This window comes from Podarcis tiliguerta (assembly GCF_965153285.1).
Source record: "Podarcis tiliguerta genome assembly, chromosome: 1".
NCBI lineage: Eukaryota > Metazoa > Chordata > Lepidosauria > Squamata > Lacertidae > Podarcis > Podarcis tiliguerta.
In genome coordinates, this window is record NC_139534.1 from 6,397,356 (window position 1) to 6,417,250 (window position 19,895).

The 19,895-nt window shown below is 45.8% G+C and overlaps 1 protein-coding gene across 9 annotated transcripts in view; it reads right to left on the bottom strand.

Annotated features, from left to right (window-relative positions):
* The window catches only part of PIKFYVE (phosphoinositide kinase, FYVE-type zinc finger containing), a 107,190-nt gene that overhangs the window by 72,514 nt on the left and 14,781 nt on the right, over window positions 1-19,895 (bottom strand). For all 9 annotated transcript variants that reach the window (XR_014502345.1, XM_083400443.1, XM_083400446.1 and 6 more), the window contains 4 exons: window positions 7,892-8,007; window positions 6,163-6,334; window positions 4,417-4,624; window positions 969-1,058 (listed from right to left, as the gene is read on the bottom strand). Coding sequence is in view for 8 of the 9 variants with exons in the window: in XM_083400443.1 (XP_083256569.1) it covers window positions 969-1,058; window positions 4,417-4,624; window positions 6,163-6,334; window positions 7,892-8,007 (586 nt within the window). In the remaining variant the exon portion in view is untranslated. The remainder of the gene's footprint in view (window positions 1-968; window positions 1,059-4,416; window positions 4,625-6,162; window positions 6,335-7,891; window positions 8,008-19,895) is intronic.

Consider the following 19,895-nt stretch of genomic DNA (forward strand, 5'->3'; position numbering starts at 1 on the left):
TCTCCCAATCCCACCGATTAGCTGTTTCGTTTCAACACTCCCTTCCCTCTTGTTTGCCTTAGCGTCTTTTCCTTAGCTGGAGCAGTTGTTTGCTCCTCCTTTTCTTCTAATTTCTCTCCTCATTGCTTGCTTTAGTATTCCTGTCTCCTCTCCTTGCAAGTTTGCTGTCTTTACCCCCCCCCCAGGCAGCCTCCTTTATCTCTAGCGTCCCTTATCTCTCTCCCCACAAACGATCAACAGCTTTGTTTCAACACCCACTTCCCTCTTTCAAAAAAAATATAGCATGATTTGCTTTTTGCGCCTGGGCAATTCAGCTCCAGGGACCACGCATTCGCTCCATAAAATGCAGAAACATTTCCCCTTACTTTTTAGGAAGAAAAAAAGTGCATCTTATGGAGCGAAAAATACGGTAATCTGTACATCTTCTACTGTGGAGAGAAGAAACGAGCCCTGGAAGTTAACCTCCCCCAAATCCTGAGGACATATGACGTATATGGCCAAAGATCAAGATTTGTGAGAAAGGTGACAATTGCCCACCCACTGGGTCACTAGCAAGGCTAAGGTTTGGACCAGCAAGAACACCCTTGGTCCACAAAAATGTGCCACTATCAACCTTTTGGAACAGCCCAGTAAATCCCCCAACCACCCAGAGGAAGGACCACCAATAGGGAAAAGTTATTCCATATGTCCAACATCTCTGATGTCATTTCACTCAGCACGAGACCTGAACTATAGACTTCACGCTGTGTTTGCAGATCTCTTGCCATCTATTGTGGACAACACAGTGATGTCAAGCAAGTATCGTCGTAATGTCACTCCCTAACCAAAGGACACGATCTTCTTTTGACGGAAAGTCAGTGTCATTTTAAGACTTCGTCCGCAGAAATAAACTTTACACGGGATCCGCAGTGTGCCATTTCCACAGATGCAACTTCATACACACATAAGCACGAGAGTGGGTGGCTCACCTATTCCGAGCGGGAGCCTTCCCTGCTTCCTCCTGAACTGATCCAAGACGTGTCGATAACGTGGAGGATGAAGAGTCTGGGTGAATCAAGCTGCAAGTAAATGACACTGTTTTTAAGCAGCAACTAGCACCAAATTACTGCAATTAAAGCAAGCCATCGTTATTACACTACAACTCAGTGAGTTCTCCCAGGACTTAAAAACCAGCAGATTTATATTCTTTACAATTGTTCTTCGAAAGCAGAAAGGTTTTAAAGTGCTTCCTTAAAAGCTATAGCAAGCAACAAGTTCTCAAATGCTGTGGAACACTGCAATTCTGCAAGGGGGAGGCGGAACTAAGGATAAGAAAAACAAAGTCATTTAAAAGTACAGTCGTACCTCGGCTCCTGAACACCTTGGGAGTTGAACGTTCTGGCTCCTGAAAGATCAAAACCCCGGATCGAAACATCTGACAGGGCTTCTGCAGCTTCTGATTGGCTGCAGGAGCTTCCTGCAACCAATCAGAAGCCACGCTTTGGAAGTCGAACGTTTCGCAAGTCGAATGCTTTGCAAGTCGAATGGACTTCCGGAGCAGATTCTATTTGACTTCCAAGGTACGACTATAACAAGAATCTTCTCTATGCATCACTGTTCCCCACTCCACATCACAATATAAATAATAAATAATAATAATAATAATAATATTTATACCCCGCCCTCCCCAGCCAAGGCCGGGCTCAGAGCGGCTTACAAGCAATAATAAAAACTAGATGAATGATTACAACTTAAAAACAAAAGTAAATTACAACATTAAAATAATGGAACATTAAAATATTAAAATGTAGCCTCATCGCAGTAGGAGAAGGAAAAGAAAAAAGAAAGAGAGGGAGGGAGGGAGGGAATCAAATTGGCTCCAAGCCAAAGGCCAGGCGGAACAACTCTGTCTTATAGGCCCTGCGGAAAGAAATCAGATCCCGCAGGGCCCTAGTCTCATGAGGCAGAGCGTTCCACCAGGTTGGAGCCAGTGTTGAAAAGGCCCTGGCTCTGGTTGAAGCCAATCTAACTTCCTCTGTGGGGCATACCAGGAGAGGCGGTCCCGTAGGTATGAGGGTCCTAGGCCGTGAATTAGAATTTTGCAGTCTGGAATATGAGGTTTTAAAGTCTTTTTATAAATTGAGTCTGAAAAGAATAGGGCAGGTTACATATCCCAGTAATCCAGGGCTATGAAATATTAACTATGTTTTGTTGACCACCCAGAATTGCTCTCAATTATTTCTGCAAGCCAAGTTTCTTTTGGTCAGGGATGGGGAAGGAGGTGCCACCTACATCAAAATGCCCTCCAGGAGAACAGAAGTTGTTTACAGTGGCCAATGCTGCTAAGGAAAAGCAGTCTGTATATGCTCAGAGACACTCCTCTATACTGAAAGTTCAGTTCCAGGAGTATGCTGGCTGGGGAATGCATACGCCAATCTCTCAACGTTTCGACACTACTGAAAATAATTGTTTTCAACTCACAGACAGCAGAGGGTGCTGTATTCAAATTTAGAAAAGAAACAAGGCAGGATTTATCCCTCACACCACAGGTCAGATGTTTTACTACAGCTTATCACTGATGAGCAACTTCAGTGTTTGCCTACAGATGTTGTTGGAGGGTTCTCTTAGTTGCAGCAGTTAATGTTAACATATTGCAACCTGATCCATCACAAGGAAGCCACAAAACCATGTCTCAGCTGAACACTTTTACAGAATTCCAGCCTCATGAAAGCTGTGGGATTGCGAAAAGGACTCGGACCGAGAAGAGCAGTCTAAATTCACTTTGAGATTTACAAAATATGCATCTCTTCCTTTCAGATTCAAGCTAGGAAAGTTCAGGCGCTCAAAGCGTGTCCAATCATGCAACTTTTTTCATCAACATCCATCAGACTTATTGAAAGATCCCCAAGCAGCTTACATACACGTAAATACACTTTACTGTATCATAAAAACTGATAACTGATAGAACCTTGAGGGGGCTAGAAACTCTCTCCTGTGCCAATGAAACCACCAGATTGTGCTTATTTCCATCGTGGCAGATCCAGGAGCAGAGGGCTTGACCCAACGGTCTCCTTTGAAACAGTTCTCCCCACCCCCTTGCTCACATGGGATGAGGAATCATAGAGAGTTGGAAGAGACCACAAGAGTCATCTAGTCCAACCCCTGCGTTACAGGAATCTTTTTGCCCAACTGGGCTCAAACCCATAACCCTGAGATCATGCTCTGCCAACTGAGCTATGCATGTGGAAGCCAAACACATGCCTTCTTAAGCTGCTTTAAGAAACAACTGAGCCAGCAAGCCCGTGGCGGGAATGGCATTTCCTTCCTTGCCCCACATACCCGGGGAGAAGAATGGGTGGGGGGGGGGGACCTCCCTCCTACTTGGGTCTGCTGCTTGACTGCAGCATGCATGTGGACCCAGCAGCAGACAAGGTTTTTTAAAATTGTTGTGGTAGTAACCAAGCTGAAGATACGTGTAAATGAATTAATGGCATGTTCTCGACCCACTTCCACTTGTCTCTTTCCGCTGTTGTTTCCTTGTGTCTATCATAAGATTGGAAGCCCTTTGGGGTCAGAAGAGGAAAGTGTCTCAGTGGCACCTTGCAGACTAATGGGTTCATTGTGGCGTCTGGTTTTGCAGGCATTTGATGAAGTGGACTCTCATTCAAGGAAGCTTACCGTAAGAAGAAGAAGAAGAGTTTGGATTTGATACCCCGCTTTATTACTACCCTAAGGAGTCTCAAAGCGGCTAACATTCTCCTTTCCCTTCCTCCCCCACAACAAACACTCTGTGAGGTGAGTGGGGCTGAGAGACTTCAGAAAAGTGTGACTAGCCCAAGGTCACCCAGCAGCTGCATGTGGAGGAGCGGGAAAGCAAACCCGGTTCACCAGATTACAAGTCTACCGCTCTTAACCACTACACCACACTGGCTCTCAGTGTTTAAGCCTTTGGGTGTAGAGAGAGACGGCATCTGCTGGGAGAGACAGACACAATAGAAGGCTTTAACAACCTAACTGCAGAGGAAGGGGCAAAGATGGGACACAGCAGGAAAGACTGGAGGTGGCATCCAGCCCCCAGCTGCCCCAGTTGTATATCTTTTGCAGAACTCTTAAGTCTCTTGCACACACAAAGTTCTTCAGATACACAAACAAGGCTCTCTGCCTGCTCTGTCTTGCTAATGTTAGGGTTCCAGGAACAAAAATTATGGCGAGAAGACAATATGGCAAAGTCAGTTAAGCCATTCCGCTATTGACGGAAGCCATGGCTTATCAAAACCTGATGTGCAAAATCAACACAATACCATAGCAACAGCCAGTGTGATTGGACCACTGCATTCAAGCAGAATACTGCAGACAAATTGTGTGACTGGGTGGACAAAAGATATTCCAAACACTTAAAACTAAGTGGATTCCCCGCCAAACCAGATATATTGATACCTTTGCCAGGTAAGGTCTTCTTCGAGGAATATGTTGCGGCTGGCTTTTCGGCTGCCAACCGGAGTCCGCGGTTCGCCAGGATCCAGTACTGACACACAGTTGGCAGAGTCAGACAGAGCATTCAAGTCTTCCCCGATGGAGTTACTCTCTGCGGAGTGAGCGTAGCTTAAGGCTATCTTACGGCAGTAAGTGCAAGCTCGGAGGTCACCTGTCGACAAACAATAAAGATTGAACAGCCTTGCCCTCTACAGCAGGGAAACTAAGGATCCGAAAGAAAGTCTACTTTCTGATATTGTTTTTCTCGCCAGGCTTTTCTACGATTTGAGAAGCTGTGAGTTGAAAGGAGCTCCCTCCTCCGGGAAGCATTCACTGTACGTGAGGCTTCTTGAGCGAGCAGCCACTGCTTCCAAAAAGACTCCCCCCCCCCCCGCCTCCCCATCAGGTGATCGGGAAGGAAGAAAAACAGTTTCTTTGACGAAGCGCTTCAGACATTGCCTCCTCGCTCCCGTTTCAGCCTCAAAGGCTCTAACAGAAAGGGGGGGATGCTGTTTGAAAGCCTTTTACAAACAGCAAAAGAGCTTTCAAGCAACATTGCCCTTTGAAGTCCCAACAACTGGGACTTCAAAGCACAACATCACCTGACACCATCGTGACATCACACCCCACCCACCTGTCAAGTTTGGCCTGCCAGGAAGTGGGGTGATAACAATACTAGCCCACCAGCCAGAATATTTACTGGCAGGCACTGATTCCTGTGCACAATACATAACTAAACCAGGACAACTTTCTTCCTTGATCTAAAGGAGCAGTGATTTCAACTACAGAAGCTCATTGGCCTGGCTTTCCCACAGCTCTTGCCACTGATTCTTCAGGTTGGGCATAAAAATGGGGAGTAAAGCCTCCTGATGGGACTTCTTCATGCTTAAAAGCAAGGTGGGCTGCCATCCTGGTGCAGTATTGAGAAAATCCCAGAAACATCACAAGAAGCTATAGTGTGGTTTTTTGAAAGAAAGGGAAGGCAGAGCACAAAGGAAGGGCACATTAATGTGTGTATAAGGAAGTCTTCCTTCGCCTTATGCACTGCTCAAGGTGCCATCCCTCATGCTGTGAAGTCAACTACATTCCCACCAAATAACTGCATAATGTACATTTATGAATAGGTAAAGGTAAAGGGGCCCCTGACCATTAGGTCCAGTCGTGGCCGACTCTGGGGTTACAGCGCTCATCTCGCTTTACTGGCCGAGGGAGCCGGCGTACAGCTTCCGGGTCATGTAGGCAGCATGACTAAGCCGCTTCTGGTGAACCAGAGCAGCGCACGGAAACGCCGTTTACCTTCCCACCAGAGCGGTACCTATTTATCTACTTGCACTTTGACATGCTTTCGAACTGCTAGGTTGGAAGGAGCAGGGACCGAGCAACGGGAGCTCACCCCGTTGCGGGGATTCGAAGCACCGACCCAATTATCAGCAAGTCCTAGGCTCTGTGGTTTAACCCACAGCGCCACCTGTGTCCCTACATTTATTTATGAATATAAGGGAGCAAATTCTTTCAGAGGTAGGTATGAAGCAGGGAAAGACCTGCAAACACAACTAACAGTGTCCTACCTTTAACTTTGAATGGAACTGTGAATGAAGCGGTTGAAAGAGCCCATCATAGCACACGTCCCATGTGGAAAGGCTCCTTAAACAAAGGCAACTTTCTCCCCTCCCCTAAAAAGGCTGAGACTTTGAACGCTTCATGCCTTACCTGTGTAACCCATGAATTTCCCAGGGATTTCCTGGTTGCAGCAGCGGCTGCAGAAAATCTGCCCGCACAGCCGGCAGTGGTGCCTGCGGCGAAAGGTGGTAAATTTCTCACTGCAGTCATAGCACTCCTTGCACTGGCTGTCCGGCATCCAGTATTGCTTCAGATCACTGTCCTGGGAAGGGAATTAAGTATTTAGCCTGGTCACAACACAAGGCAACAGATTTATGTAGGATATTTCTATCTCCGAAGCTAAAACAATACCATGGGAAGTCACAAGGCCGTGATGAGATTACATTTCCTCAGTAACTGGCTAATTAGATTTCCCAGCGCAAGTCCTTCTTAGACACATTGCCCGATAGCACAGTCTCTAGATTACCAAGTAAAAGTTTAAGCCCAGTAGACAATGGCCCAGCCGTTCAACAAGTTCTGATCACACTCAGGCGATTCCTCCAGAGCATCCTAGCAGAAATATGTGATGTTAAAGGCATTAAGCAGAGGACTGCTCCCTCCATTCAACCGAACCTTTAAAAGGCAGCCTTCTTCTTTAATACAAAGGCATGGTTTACTCAAGCCAAAATATTTTCCCAGGTGATATTATTAAAGCTATACAATTTGATCCAGTAAAGGATTCCTACTATCTCAGGAAGGCAAACTTTGCCTGTAAGCCAGGGGAGAGGATGCCCAGGGGTTTCAATTTGGCATGTGAGGCCATTTTCCCCTAGCCATGCCCACCAGTCAATCAGCTGGCATCACTTGGTGACATCAGCTGATGGGAGGGGAGGGGAAGGGTTCAATCCGGCTGGTGAAGCAGAGAGCAGGACTAAGACCTCCATTCATCAGCTGATGAACAGAGAGTTTACTCCTGCTGGGTGGTGTTTCACCAGAGCATTTCCAGGGCAGGATACACTGGCAAAGCAGACTCCCTCCCCCACCCCCAAGGGCTGACTCTGACAAGTGAGCAAGACCACCCACCAGTCAACTGACTGTTAGGATATTTCCGTTCCACCTTAAAAGGGAGCACGATGTTTGTGTCACAACCTGTGTATTTCCTGTTTCACAGGATGTTTCTGTTGTGTCTTTGCTTTCGTTTCCTCTCTATGCCGGAACACTGAAGCAGGCAGTCATGTTTTTCTTTGTTCTGACCAACATGGAATAAACTTGTAAATAATACTCTCCTGAGTGCATCTTTCGCTGTGCATTATCTGCTGATAGAGCGTGGAATGTGGCAAGCTATTTCTGGAGCTCGTGTCGCTAATTGCTGATACTGCGTGTCTACGGGAGATCGATGGATGTCCGGAGACGATGTGGAGTCATGATGGATTTTGTCTCCCTGGGAGTATCCCAACACTGACATCAGATGACGGACAGGTGAGTGGCATCTGTCCAAGTTGGTGGGAAAGTATGGACCACTAGGCCAAAAGGGTTTCTCAACCTTGTTTTAACCCACCATTTTGGAAGAAGCACGTCTCATTAGGCTGAAAGCCTTAAATAAAAGCTCATTTTCATCAATACTTCGTAAGCAATTCGTTTCATCCAGAAGCTGCTGAAATTAGTGAAGCTTAATCTTGCCTTAAGGGCTTGTGGGAACTTCTTGCAGCAGCGGGTAGTGCTGTTTCGATCCCTGTATTGACTCGAAGAACAAGACAGTCTTTCGTAAACACCAAACACGACGTGTGTTTCATAGCAGCTCCATCATATTAACACCTCTCCCTCCTCCTCAAAGCATTACCTGGCTTTTTCCTTCCATGATTTCTTTTAGACGTTTTAGAACAGTACTGAGGCTTCGAAGCTGAACAGCCGTTCGAGGATCATGACCGCCAAGCAGAGGTTCTTTTCTTCGATTGTCTGAGGACAAGAGACATGAGTTACCATTTGAGATAGATATTCTCTTTGTGTTGCCTATCGATGGACATCTCTTTAGAATGCAGAAGATATAACTTCAACTCTCTTAAGCAGACATTGATGCAAACTTTTTACAGTAAATACTGAACAATTGGAGGAGCTTTTTCAGAGCCGAGTTGCTTCCTTGCATGAGAAACGGGCATTCTGCAATGATCCAAAAGGTATAAAATTTGGCATCCATCAAAACATGCTTCCAACATGGAAGTTCTAATAGTACAGAATCTGAACCCACTTACTCAGAAGAAAGCCTGACTGGTTTTAACAAAAAATTAACTCCAAGAAAGCATAAGTTAGGAAAACAGCCCTCAAATTCAGCCATGAACCATTATTCTGTTAACGGTATGGCTGGCTTCCATGAGATCAGGTTGTTTTTTTTAAGAAGTTCAGAAATATAGGTAGCACTTCTCGGTTTATTTTGAGTGTTAGGATAAGTAACTTGAAAGAAGCATATTAAAAACTTGCCTGTATTACATTCCTCAAAATACACACCTTGAGGAATTAAAAACCAAATCTATGTATATGAATAAGCTTCCTTTTGTCGCTTTCACCAGAACTGTTACTCCAACATTCATATTGAAGTATTTAGCAAAAAGTCCTCCTCACAGTGTAATTGCATACACCGCAAACGGAATACAGTAATAGGATTTTGACCGTATTGTGTTTTTATCAACATTTGGAAATTTGTTCAAAAACAGATTTATAACGCACACATACTGGATGATTTTTCAGCGGTTCACTACAACCCTCTGCTTCAGCTGCATGGTAATCCATAAAAATTACAGGAATTCACTGTTAGAAGTGTTCATCAGGAGCTGTGAGCAATTACATGAACAAAGTACTAACTAGCATTCATTTTAGTAAGTCGAGCGTATTTTACATACCCCTTTTCTATGGTTACTGAACTCAAAAGCAGCTTCACCTACAACAATTTCATTCATACGAAACCCAACAGGTCAACGTTTATGGATAAAACGCACTAAAACTACTCACCCACACTTTAAAAGGCGAAAGGTTTATACGATCTGAAGAGAAACCCACACTTTAAAAAGCTGCAATCCATTGCAAAGCAACATTTGCTAACTACAGAATAAAAGGGTGTGTACACTTTAGCAAAGTTTCCTAATATCACTATACGAAGTTTCCCATTCTAACACGCTTGGAAACAGTACGTGCCCCAGATTTGCTAACTGTGCTCCTTCCATGGCATTCCTTTTTAAACAGGTCCTTTGTAAAACCTTTTTAAAATAATAATAACAACATCAAATTTCTCACCAAGCGCATCGCTCTCCATTGGACATGCATTTTAATTGGCGCTCCCTGGATGAAGAGAAACAAACATGGCTCCTTTTGTACGTACTGCTTTATATATCACTGATGTCAGCAGGAATGCTGGCAGCTCAGACCAGAAGCAAGCAAGTTAACTGTTGCTGTGCAACAGCCAACCTCCCAGTTTCGGAGGGACGAGGAAACAGCTTCCCTTTGTAAGAGCAGGACCTCTGAAACACTCTGCGGCTACGGGTCATTTTCTAGCAAGTATCTAACTGCCTGGCAACACAATTCATTTCCTAAGGAAATTTGAGGCAAGGGGTTGTGGTATGGGATGGAGACGAGATGTTCTGCAATTGACCTTGACCATTTCTAAAGGTAAAGGTAAAGGTACCCCTGCCCGTACGGGCCAGTCTTGACAGACTCTAGGGTTGTGCGCCCATCTCACTCAAGAGGCCGGGGGCCAGCGCTGTCCGGAGACACTTCCGGGTCACGTGGCCAGCGTGACATCGCTGCTCTGGCGAGCCAGAGCCGCACACGGAAACGCCATTTACCTTCCCGCTAGTAAGCGGTCCCTATTTATCTACTTGCACTTAAGGGTGCTTTTGAACTGCTAGGTTGGCAGGCGCTGGGACCGAACAACGGGAGCGCACCCCTCCACGGGGATTCGAACCGCCGACCTTTCGATCGGCAAGCCCTAGGCGCTGAGGCTTTTACCCACAGCGCCACCCGCGTCCCCTGACCATTTCTACCAGGTACTAAAATTCCTGTGCCACGGCTTCCAACCACAGGCGTTGGGGAAAGTCCAAGCATATTTCAGTTTTCAGATGTATTCATGGTAGATCAAAGTGTTGACCCCAGATTTCAAATGAGGAACCATGTATCATCTATTGGAGGTGAATTTTCCCTGGCGGCAGACGACAGAACCACGAGACTGATGTAAAATACTCAAACAAGAGTTTTATTAGGGCTGTACAAACAACCGACACAAAGCATGTGGGTGTTCTCTTTCTGCAGGCGGTTGCGAACTGCAACTTCTTCCACCTTTATGCACATCACCAGCTGTGCCTAATTAGCCTGGAAAACCACACCCAGAACTCATAGAAAACATCCTTAAAGTTATCTGCACCCTTTTCCTGTTTCGTGACGAATGGTACCTGACATCATCTTAGGTCCACTTCAAGCAACTCCCCACATGCATATTAATAATATTAATAATAATAATAATAATAATAATAATTTATTTATACCCTGCCCTTCCCGGTTCAGGGAGGCTAACAACAAATTTAAAACACTTAATTGTAGAAGCAGCATAAAATACAGTATAAAAACAGGAATAACAATAAAATTCAAAGTTCATAAATTAATTTGGCATTAATCCATCTAATAAGCATTAGATAGTCACCAGGGCTAGCTGGCTGAATTAGTCCTACTTGGGCCAGCAAGGAGGCCAGGGGAGAATTAGCTGTAGGGTCTCAGAGCAGGTAATCTTCATAAAAGGGGAGGGGGAGGGAAGAGAAGAGAAGAGAAATAAAAGATCAGGCTGAATTCAAATTAAAGGCCAGGTGGAACAGCTCTGTTTTACAGGCCCGATGGAAGGAGGTTAACTCCTGAAGGGCCCTAGTCTCATGGGACAGAGCATTCCACCAGGTTGGAGCCATCACTGAAAAGGCCCTGGCCCTGGTGGAGGATAGTCTGGCTTTCTTAGGGCCCAGGACCTCTAAACTATGGTTATTCATGGACCTTAAGATCCTCTGCGGGGCATACCAGGAGAGGCAGTCCCGTAAATACAAGGGCCCTAAGCCACCATGTCTGCTTATTTAGTATCTACCTTGCCTCCCTACACAGGCCATTTTTTATTCCCAGGGTGATCTGCAAACTGGCTAAGAACAAGTGCAATGTAAATGTCATCAAAATATAGTTAAAAGGTCACCAATGTCACAATTGCAGCATTAAGCAGGGAGCAGTATTATATCTAAAGCACTTGGTCTTTGCCTGGCACTATGGTACATGCCAGGACATGGGTGGTGATGTGGGTTAAACCACAGAGCCTAGGACTTGCCGATCGGAAGGTCGGCGGTTCGAATCCCTGCGACGGGGTGAGCTCCCGTTGCTCGGTCCCAGCTCCTGCCAACCTAGTAGTTTGAAAGCACACCAGTGCAAATAGATAAACAGGTACCGCTCCGGCGGGAAGGTAAAAGGCATTTCTGTGCGCTGCTCTGGAAGAAGCAGCTTAGTCATGCTGGCCAAATGACCCGGAAAAACTATCTGCGGACAAACGCCAGCTCCCTCAGCCTGTAAAGTGAGATGAGCGCCGCAACCCCAGAGTTGTCTACGACTGGACTTAACTGTCAGGGGTCCTTTACCTTTACCTTTTTTATGGTGCCATGCCAGGTGAACTCTGTAGAGAGCGTTCCACAACTGGGGTGTTATGCCACCAGCAGTGTGGTCCTCTAAGTCTGTTGTCCACCTGTCTAACCTAATATGGTGTGGGAACCTGCAAGAGAGTGCCCACTTAATATGCTAATCTGTGAGTTGATGTATATGGAAATAGGTTGTGCAACTGTTATGCATTAAGGTTTTTCCATATGTAGGAAACACAAGTGTGTGTTTTGGTACACACATGTAGCAGTGGCTCTTTAACACATGCACACAAAAGATAGTACAAATGGAGTTGTCCTTTACAGACATGATGTAGCCGCTCCAGATCTTTGCCTCATCTTTTAGACATGCTTTAATAATAATAATAATAATAATAATAATAATAATAATAATAATTTATTATTGATACCCCGCCCATCTGGCTGGGTTTCCCCAGCCACTCTGGGCGGCTTCCAAAAGAATATTAAAATACTGTGATACATCAAACATTAAAAGCTTCCCTAAACAGGGCTGCCTTCAGATGTCTTCTAAAAGTCTGGTAGTTGTTGTTCTCTTTGACATCTGGTGGGAGGGTGTTCCACAGGGCGGGTGCCACTACCGAGAAGGCCCTCTGCCTGGTTCCCTGTAACTTGGCTTCTCGCAGTGAGGGAACCGCCAGAAGGCCCTCGGTGCTGGACATCAGTGTCCGGGCAGAACGATGGGAGTGGAGACGCTCCTTCAGATATACTGGACCGAGGCCGTTCCGCTTTCCCCAACCTGTTGCCCTTCAATTCTCATCACCCCTGATTATTTAGGACATTTACAGGTTGGGAGTCCAAAACACCAGGAGGCTGAGGGAGGCCACATCCTCCAGATTTTTGTCCCTTTCCTCTGCCTCCTTTCTTGCTTGCATCCTCTGTATACAGAGTACCCCAAAAACATATATAAAAATGCTGAACTATAATAAGCAAGCCTACAAACGTGATGGTGCTGGTGGAGACTCTTGAGAGTCCCATGGACTGCAAGAAGATCAAACCTCTCCATTCTGAAGGAAATCAGCCCTGAGTGCTCACTGGAAGGACAGATCCTGAAGCTGAGGCTCCAATACTTTGGCCACCTCATGAGAAGAGAAGACTCCCTGGAAAAGACCCTGATGTTGGGAAAGATGGAGGGCACAAGGAGAAGGAGGACACTCCTCAGGGAATGTGCAGGCGACCTTGGAACGGACCGCTCACGGAAGAACCCCGACCAAACCTAAGAGGAGGCGTGTAGTGGTGATAGGGGATTCCCTACTGAGGGGAACAGAAGCAGTGATCTGTGGGCCTGACAAGATGTCTCGGGAAGTGTGCTGTCTCCCCGGGGCTAAGATCCAAGATGTAACTGAACAACTGCAAGGAATCATAAAACCCACTGACAAATACCCCTTCCTCTTGGTTCATGTGGGAACCAATGACACTGCAAGCAACAGCCTCCAGAAGATCAAAAGAGACTACGAGGCTCTGGGGAGGAAATTGAAGCAATTAAATGCACAAATCGTCATCTCATCTGTCCTCCCAGTTGAACGACGTGGCCCAGGGAGAGAGGGAAAAATAGTGGAAGTGAACAGCTGGCTTCGCAAATGGTGTAAACAGGAACGGTTTGGATTCTTAGATCACGGACTGCAGTTTCTTGAAGATGGACTTCTGGCAAGCGATGGGCTGCATCTCACAACGGTTGGGAGGAATGTTTTTGCCAAAAAACTCAGAAACCTCATCAGGAGGGCTTTAAACTGACTAATATGGGGGAGGGAGACAGTGCTCCTGAAGGTAGGAGTCTATCAATTGATGAAGATGATCATCCAAATGTCATAGACTAAATGGAGCAAACAGCAAGCAGACCTAGTGGTGGGAGGAAAAAATCCTTAAATAAGAGACACGGGGGAATGACTAATGGACTTCAATGTCTGTACACTAATGCACAAAGCATGGGAAATAAACAAGATGAGCTTGAGCTCTTGGTACAGCAAACTAAATATGACATAATAGGCATCACTGAAACCTGGTGGGATAAGTCCCATGATTGGAATGTAAAAATGGAGGGATACAATCTATTTCAGAGAAACAGACCAGACAAGAAAGGAGGAGGAGTGGCGTTATATGTCAGGGATGTGTATACCTGTGAAGAGATCCAAGATTTAGAACCTCAAAGCCAAAGTGAGAGCATTTGGGTCAAAATTAAGGGAGAGAAGAATAACAGTGACCTCATTGTGGGAGTTTACTATAGATCCCCAAGCCAAACGGAGGACATAGATGATGCCTTCCTGGAACAGATGGCCAAGCATGCAAAAGGAAGGGAGATAGTAGTAATGGGGGACTTCAATTACCCGGATATTTGTTGGATGTCAAACTCAGCCAAGAGCATAAGGTCAAACAGATTCCTCACTGGCCTTGCAGACTTCATTGTCCAGAAAGTGGGAGAAGCAACAAGAGGAACAGCCATTTTAGATCTGGTCCTAACCAATGTTGATGACCTGGTTAATGGGGTAGAAGTGGAAGGATCATTAGGCGCAAGTGATCATGCTCTTCTGAAGTTTACTATACAGCGGAAAGGAGCAGCCAAGCATACTAGGACTCAATTTCTTGACTTTAAGAAAGCCGACTTCATAAAACTTAGGGAAGTGCTGGGTGAGATCCCATGGACAGTAATACTAAAAGGAAAGGGAGTTCGTGATGGCTGGGAGTTAGTTAAGAGGGAGATAGTAAAAGCACAACTTCAGGCAATACCAATGAGACGGAAACATGGAAGGTGCCTAAAGAAGCCAGGGTGGCTATCTAAAGAACTTTTAACTGAGTTAAGATTAAAAAAGGATGTGTACAAAAAATGGAAAAGGGGGGAAACCACCAAAGAGGAATTCAAACAAATAGCCAGCACGTGTAGACACAAAGTCAGAAAAGCTAAAGCACAGAATGAACTCAGGCTTGCTAGAGAGGTTAAAAGCAACAAAAAAGGCTTTTATGGGTATGTTCGTAGCAAAAGGAAGAACAAAGAAACAGTGGGGTCACTCAGAGGAGAAGATGGTGAAATGCAAACAGGGGACACAGAAAGGGCTGAACTCCTCAATGCCTTCTTTGCCTCAGTCTTCTCCGATAAAGAAAACAATGCCCGACCTGAAGAATTTGGAGCAAATGATTCAGCAGAGAAAACACAGCCCAGAATAACTAAGGAGATAGTCCAAGAATACTTGGCTAGTTTAGATGTATTCAAGTCTCCAGGGCCAGATGAACTGCATCCAAGAGTATTAAAAGAACTGGCAGATGTGATCTCAGAACCACTGGTAATCATCTTTGAGAATTCCTGGAGAACAGGCGAAGTCCCGGCAGACTGGAGGAGGGCAAATGTTGTCCCTATTTTCAAAAAGGGGAAAAGAGAGGACCCAAATAATTACCGCCCAGTCAGTCTGACATCAATACCAGGGAAGATTCTGGAGCAGATCATTAAGCAAACAATCTGTGAGCACCTAGAAAGGAATGCTGTGATCACCAATAGTCAGCATGGATTTCTGAAAAATAAGTCATGTCAGACGAACCTGATCTCATTTTTTGACAGAATTACAAGCCTGGTAGATGAAGGGAACGCAGTGGATGTAGTCTACCTTGATTTCAGCAAGGCATCTGACAAGGTGCCCCATGATATTCTTGTAAAGAAGCTGGTAAAATGCGGTCTTGACTATGCTACCACTCAGTGGATTTGTAACTGGCTGACTGACCGGACCCAAAGGGTGCTCATCAATGGTTCCTCTTCATCCTGGAGAAGAGTGACTAGTGGGGTGCCACAGGGTTCTGTCTTGGGCCCGGTCTTATTCAACATCTTTATCAACGACTTGGATGATGGACTCAAGGGCATCCTGATCAAATTTGCAGATGACACCAAACTGGGAGGGGTGGCTAACACCCCAGAGGACAGGATCACACTTCAAAATGACCTTGACAGATTAGAGAACTGGGCCAAAACAAACAAGATGAATTTTAACAGGGAGAAATGTAAAGTATTGCACTTGGGCAAAAAAAATGAGAGGCACAAATACAAAATGGGTGACACCTGGCTTGAGAGCAGTACATGTGAAAAGGATCTAGGAGTCTTGGTTGACCACAAACTTGACATGAGCCAACAGTGTGACGCGGCAGCTAAAAAAGCCAATGCAATTCTGGGCTGCATCAACAGGAGTATAGCATCTAGATCAAGGGAAGTTATAGTGCCACTGTATTCTGCTCTGGTCAGACCTCACCTGGAGTACTGTGTCCAGTTCTGGGCACCACAGTTCAAGAAGGACACTGACAAACTGGAACGTGTCCAGAGGAGGGCAACCAAAATGGTCAAAGGCCTGGAAACGATGCCTTATGAGGAACGGCTAAGGGAGCTGGGCATGTTTAGCCTGGAGAAGAGGAGGTTAAGGGGTGATATGATAGCCATGTTCAAATATATAAAAGGATGTCACATAGAGGAGGGAGAAAGGTTGTTTTCTGCTGCTCCAGAGAAGCGGACACGGAGCAATGGATCCAAACTACAAGAAAGAAGATTCCACCTAAACATTAGGAAGAACTTCCTGACAGTAAGAGCTGTTCGACAGTGGAATTTGCCGCCAAGGAGTGTGGTGGAGTCTCCTTCTTTGGAGGTCTTTAAGCAGAGGCTTGACAGCCATATGTCAGGAGTGCTCTGATGGTGTTTCCTGCTTGGCAGGGGGTTGGACTCGATGACCCTTGTGGTCTCTTCCAACTCTATGAATCTATGATTCTATTCTATGATTCTAAGGGGACGCCAGAGGAGGAGATTTTTGGACAGTGTATGGAAGTGAGAGCTGGACCATAAAGAAGGCTGATCGCCGAAGAATTGATGCTTTTGAATTATGGTGCTGGAGGAGACTCTTGAGAGTCCCGTGGACTGCAAGAAGACCAAACCTATCCATTCTGAAGGAAATCAGCCCTGAGTGCTCACTGGAAGGACAGATCGTGAAGCTGAGGCTCCAATACTTTGGCCACCTCATGAGAAGAGAAGACTCCCTGGAAAAGACCCTGATGCTGGGAAAGATGGAGGGCACAAGGAGAAGGGGACGACAGAGGACGAGATGGTTGGATACTGTCTTCGAAGCTACAAACATGAGTCTGACCAAACTGCGGGAGGCAGTGGAAGACAGAAGTGCCTGGCGTGCTCTGGTCCAGGGGGTCATGAAGAGTCGGACACAACTAAACGACTAAACAAACAACAACAACAAGCGTGATTATGGAGGCACTTTAAAAAACAGATTGTTTTTTTAAAAAAACACAAGTGATGTTTAATTTTTTATGAAATAAATAAGAAAAAATAGAAGGTCTCTCTCTCTCTCTCTCTCTCTCACACACACACACACACACACACTATACAGATAAAAATCTGCTAATCATCAAATGAATTATGAGGAACTAGAACTCCTACCATTTTGTCTAATTTAATTAAAATCACTTGGCCATCCTCGATAAACGCTTAAGTACCAGTATCAAATTTCTGTAGCTTCCCCATTCTGATTTTCCTTTTACGCAGAATACTTGTGCATGTGTAGTAATCCTGTTAATATTTAAAATGCTAACTCTGCAATTATACTTGGCGTTGAGGAGAACGGAAGCTGGGGGGTGGAGAGACTAGCTCAATACACTGTTGCGCTTACGCAATTTTTCATTATGAACTCATAGAGCATGAAGGAATGCGCACTGTGCCCAAAACCAACAGTGCAGAGGCGCCAAGCCTCAAGCCTTGTTGCAATCTTTACAAATCTGCTAAAATCAAGCCTATGCATGAAAGGGTTCGTTCTGCAGCGCCCCAGTAGCACAGAAATCATAACTCCCGCTTTGAACATTACAAATTCCACCTGGGCATATCATCTACAGCTGTAGCTCACGTACAACTTTTGGGCATACAAAAAATGAACTTAATCTTACTCCTGAAGCCAGGCCAGGATGTCTACATGTCCCTAGTCTTTCTGCTAAATGTCCAGGAAGACTCTGTTGCTGATGTGATTGTGGCTAGTTGCAATCTATTCACCTATTGGTACATGAGGACATCCATCTGGGAGGGAAACCCCTATCTGCCTAGGCTGGCTACCTGCCTGCCGCAGGTAAACAGCGTTTCTGTGGCTTTTCCTAAAGCTTGTTCTGAAGCAGGCAACCTTTGTCAGGCAGGCACAGGCCATCAGAAGAACTCCAGCCCAATTCCTTGGGGACAATCATCCCCACGTTTCCCAGAGTTTGGACCACAGCCTGTTTCTGCACACCAAGGATAGCCATCCCTAGCGCATTCCAAACATTTTCACACTACAACTCCCATCAGCACGAGCCAGAACGACTGTTTCCAAGCCCCTGTTATAGCTTCTCCTGTAGTTCTCTGGGCTAACCAGTAAAAATCTGTAATTAGCTAAAACTTGTGTCTTTATTGGATGGGTGGGTACAGCTGGCAAGGGAAGGGTATGCAAGGAATGGGAGTCCGGGATGAATTCTCAGGAAGCTGAATGCTGACCTCAATTGTGCCCAGATGCATTGGAGGCTCTAGGGCTTGTAGGTGCAAACATATCTGCGGAAAGGAGTGCATTTTACACCTGTTACAGCTAGGGAGATGGCTGATGATAACCAGGTTAGGGATTCGTGCCAGTCATATGGGTTTGCTGGGTGAACTGATAGGAAGAGATGACAAAATCCATTTAGGCTTGGGCTGGAGGCTGGGAGACAGTGAGAGCTGAAGACAGAGCTGAAGATTTGTCTCAGAGATTTGAGAATCTAACAGACAGCTTTCACAACTCCCTTCGCCTTTGGGGGATACTAGGAAAAAACACACCATGAAATTGCAGGCAGAGTCTTGCAGCGAGAGATCCCTTTTGTTCATGAAGTTTGGGATCAAGGGGTTAAGAAACAAAGCCAGCAAGTCTCTACCCACCACATCTAGAAATACGGAGGAGGAGGGAATCTTTAGGACTGTGCTTGGCTTGGGCTTGCTGAGAACAGCTGAATAGTTCAGAGGAGGAGATCACTGATGTTCCCCCGCCCCATGTCTGCGGCCAGCCAATAGCATGAGAACTGGTGACATGAGGTGGCCGTGCCAGTCTTCAAGTGCCACACAGGCATTCGGGATAGCAGTCCAAGTATTCACAGAGAAGGGGGTGGGAAGAGACAAACCAAGTGAAGCAAACCACAGATGAGCAAAGAAATTGCAAGCTGCATCCTGGCTTGCTCAACAAGCCTGTGGTTAAGCTTGAATGCAGCTACTCTGCCTCTAGGCTCTTATTGCACTGGGCCAAGCATTGCACTGAAAAGTTCTGCTCCCCATCACCTAGTTTGCACTGGGGGGGGGGGACCACTGTTCCTGGACTGTACCAGGATGCAGGTTGGGGCTTGCATGACTGGATGGCTCCATTTAAAACAAATCTCTGCACGCTAAATCCCTGAGCTTTGAGTATGCCAGAGAGGGCTAGCCTTCTGCTGCCACAACATGGCAGTTTTCAGTGACCAACAAATACCGTATTTTTTGCTCTATAAGACTCACTTTTTCCCTCCTAAAAAGTAAGGGGGAATGTGTGTGCGTCTTATGGAGCGAATGCAGGCTGCGCAGCTATCCCAGAAGCCAGAACAGCAAGAGGGATTGCTGCTTTCACTGCACAGCGATCCCTCTTGCTGTTCTGGCTTCTGAGATTCAGAATTTTTTTTTACTTGTTTTCCTCATCCAAAAACTAGGTGCGTCTTGTGGTCTGGTGCGTCTTATAGAGCGAAAAATACGGTACTTCTTGCATGGAGGAGCATCCAGTCCTGTGGGCCTCCGTCTGCAGCCTGAAATGGCAGAGCCCGGAAGCAGATCTCTCCCGCCATGTAACTGAGCTTCCACAAAACTGTCTTTATGCTATAGCGCAAACCCATCTGGCTCCCACTCTGTGGAACTTATCATTTGTTTCGCACACCCCAATCCTCCTGGAGAACTTGAGCAGAGTTCTCAAGAGTTGTTCAGAGACAGATCAGGGGAATCCTGCCTGAAGTATTAGCAACACTGCTGCTTCAAATGCAGAAAGAGACAGATTTCAGATTGTAAGGTGCCAAATCCTCGTCTCCCTGTCCCTGCAATTCACCAATGTATTTGCTACTGGCAAAAGAGGTCCCTCCACAACACACACACACACACACACACACTTCGACTTTCTTGTTCATGTGTATGGG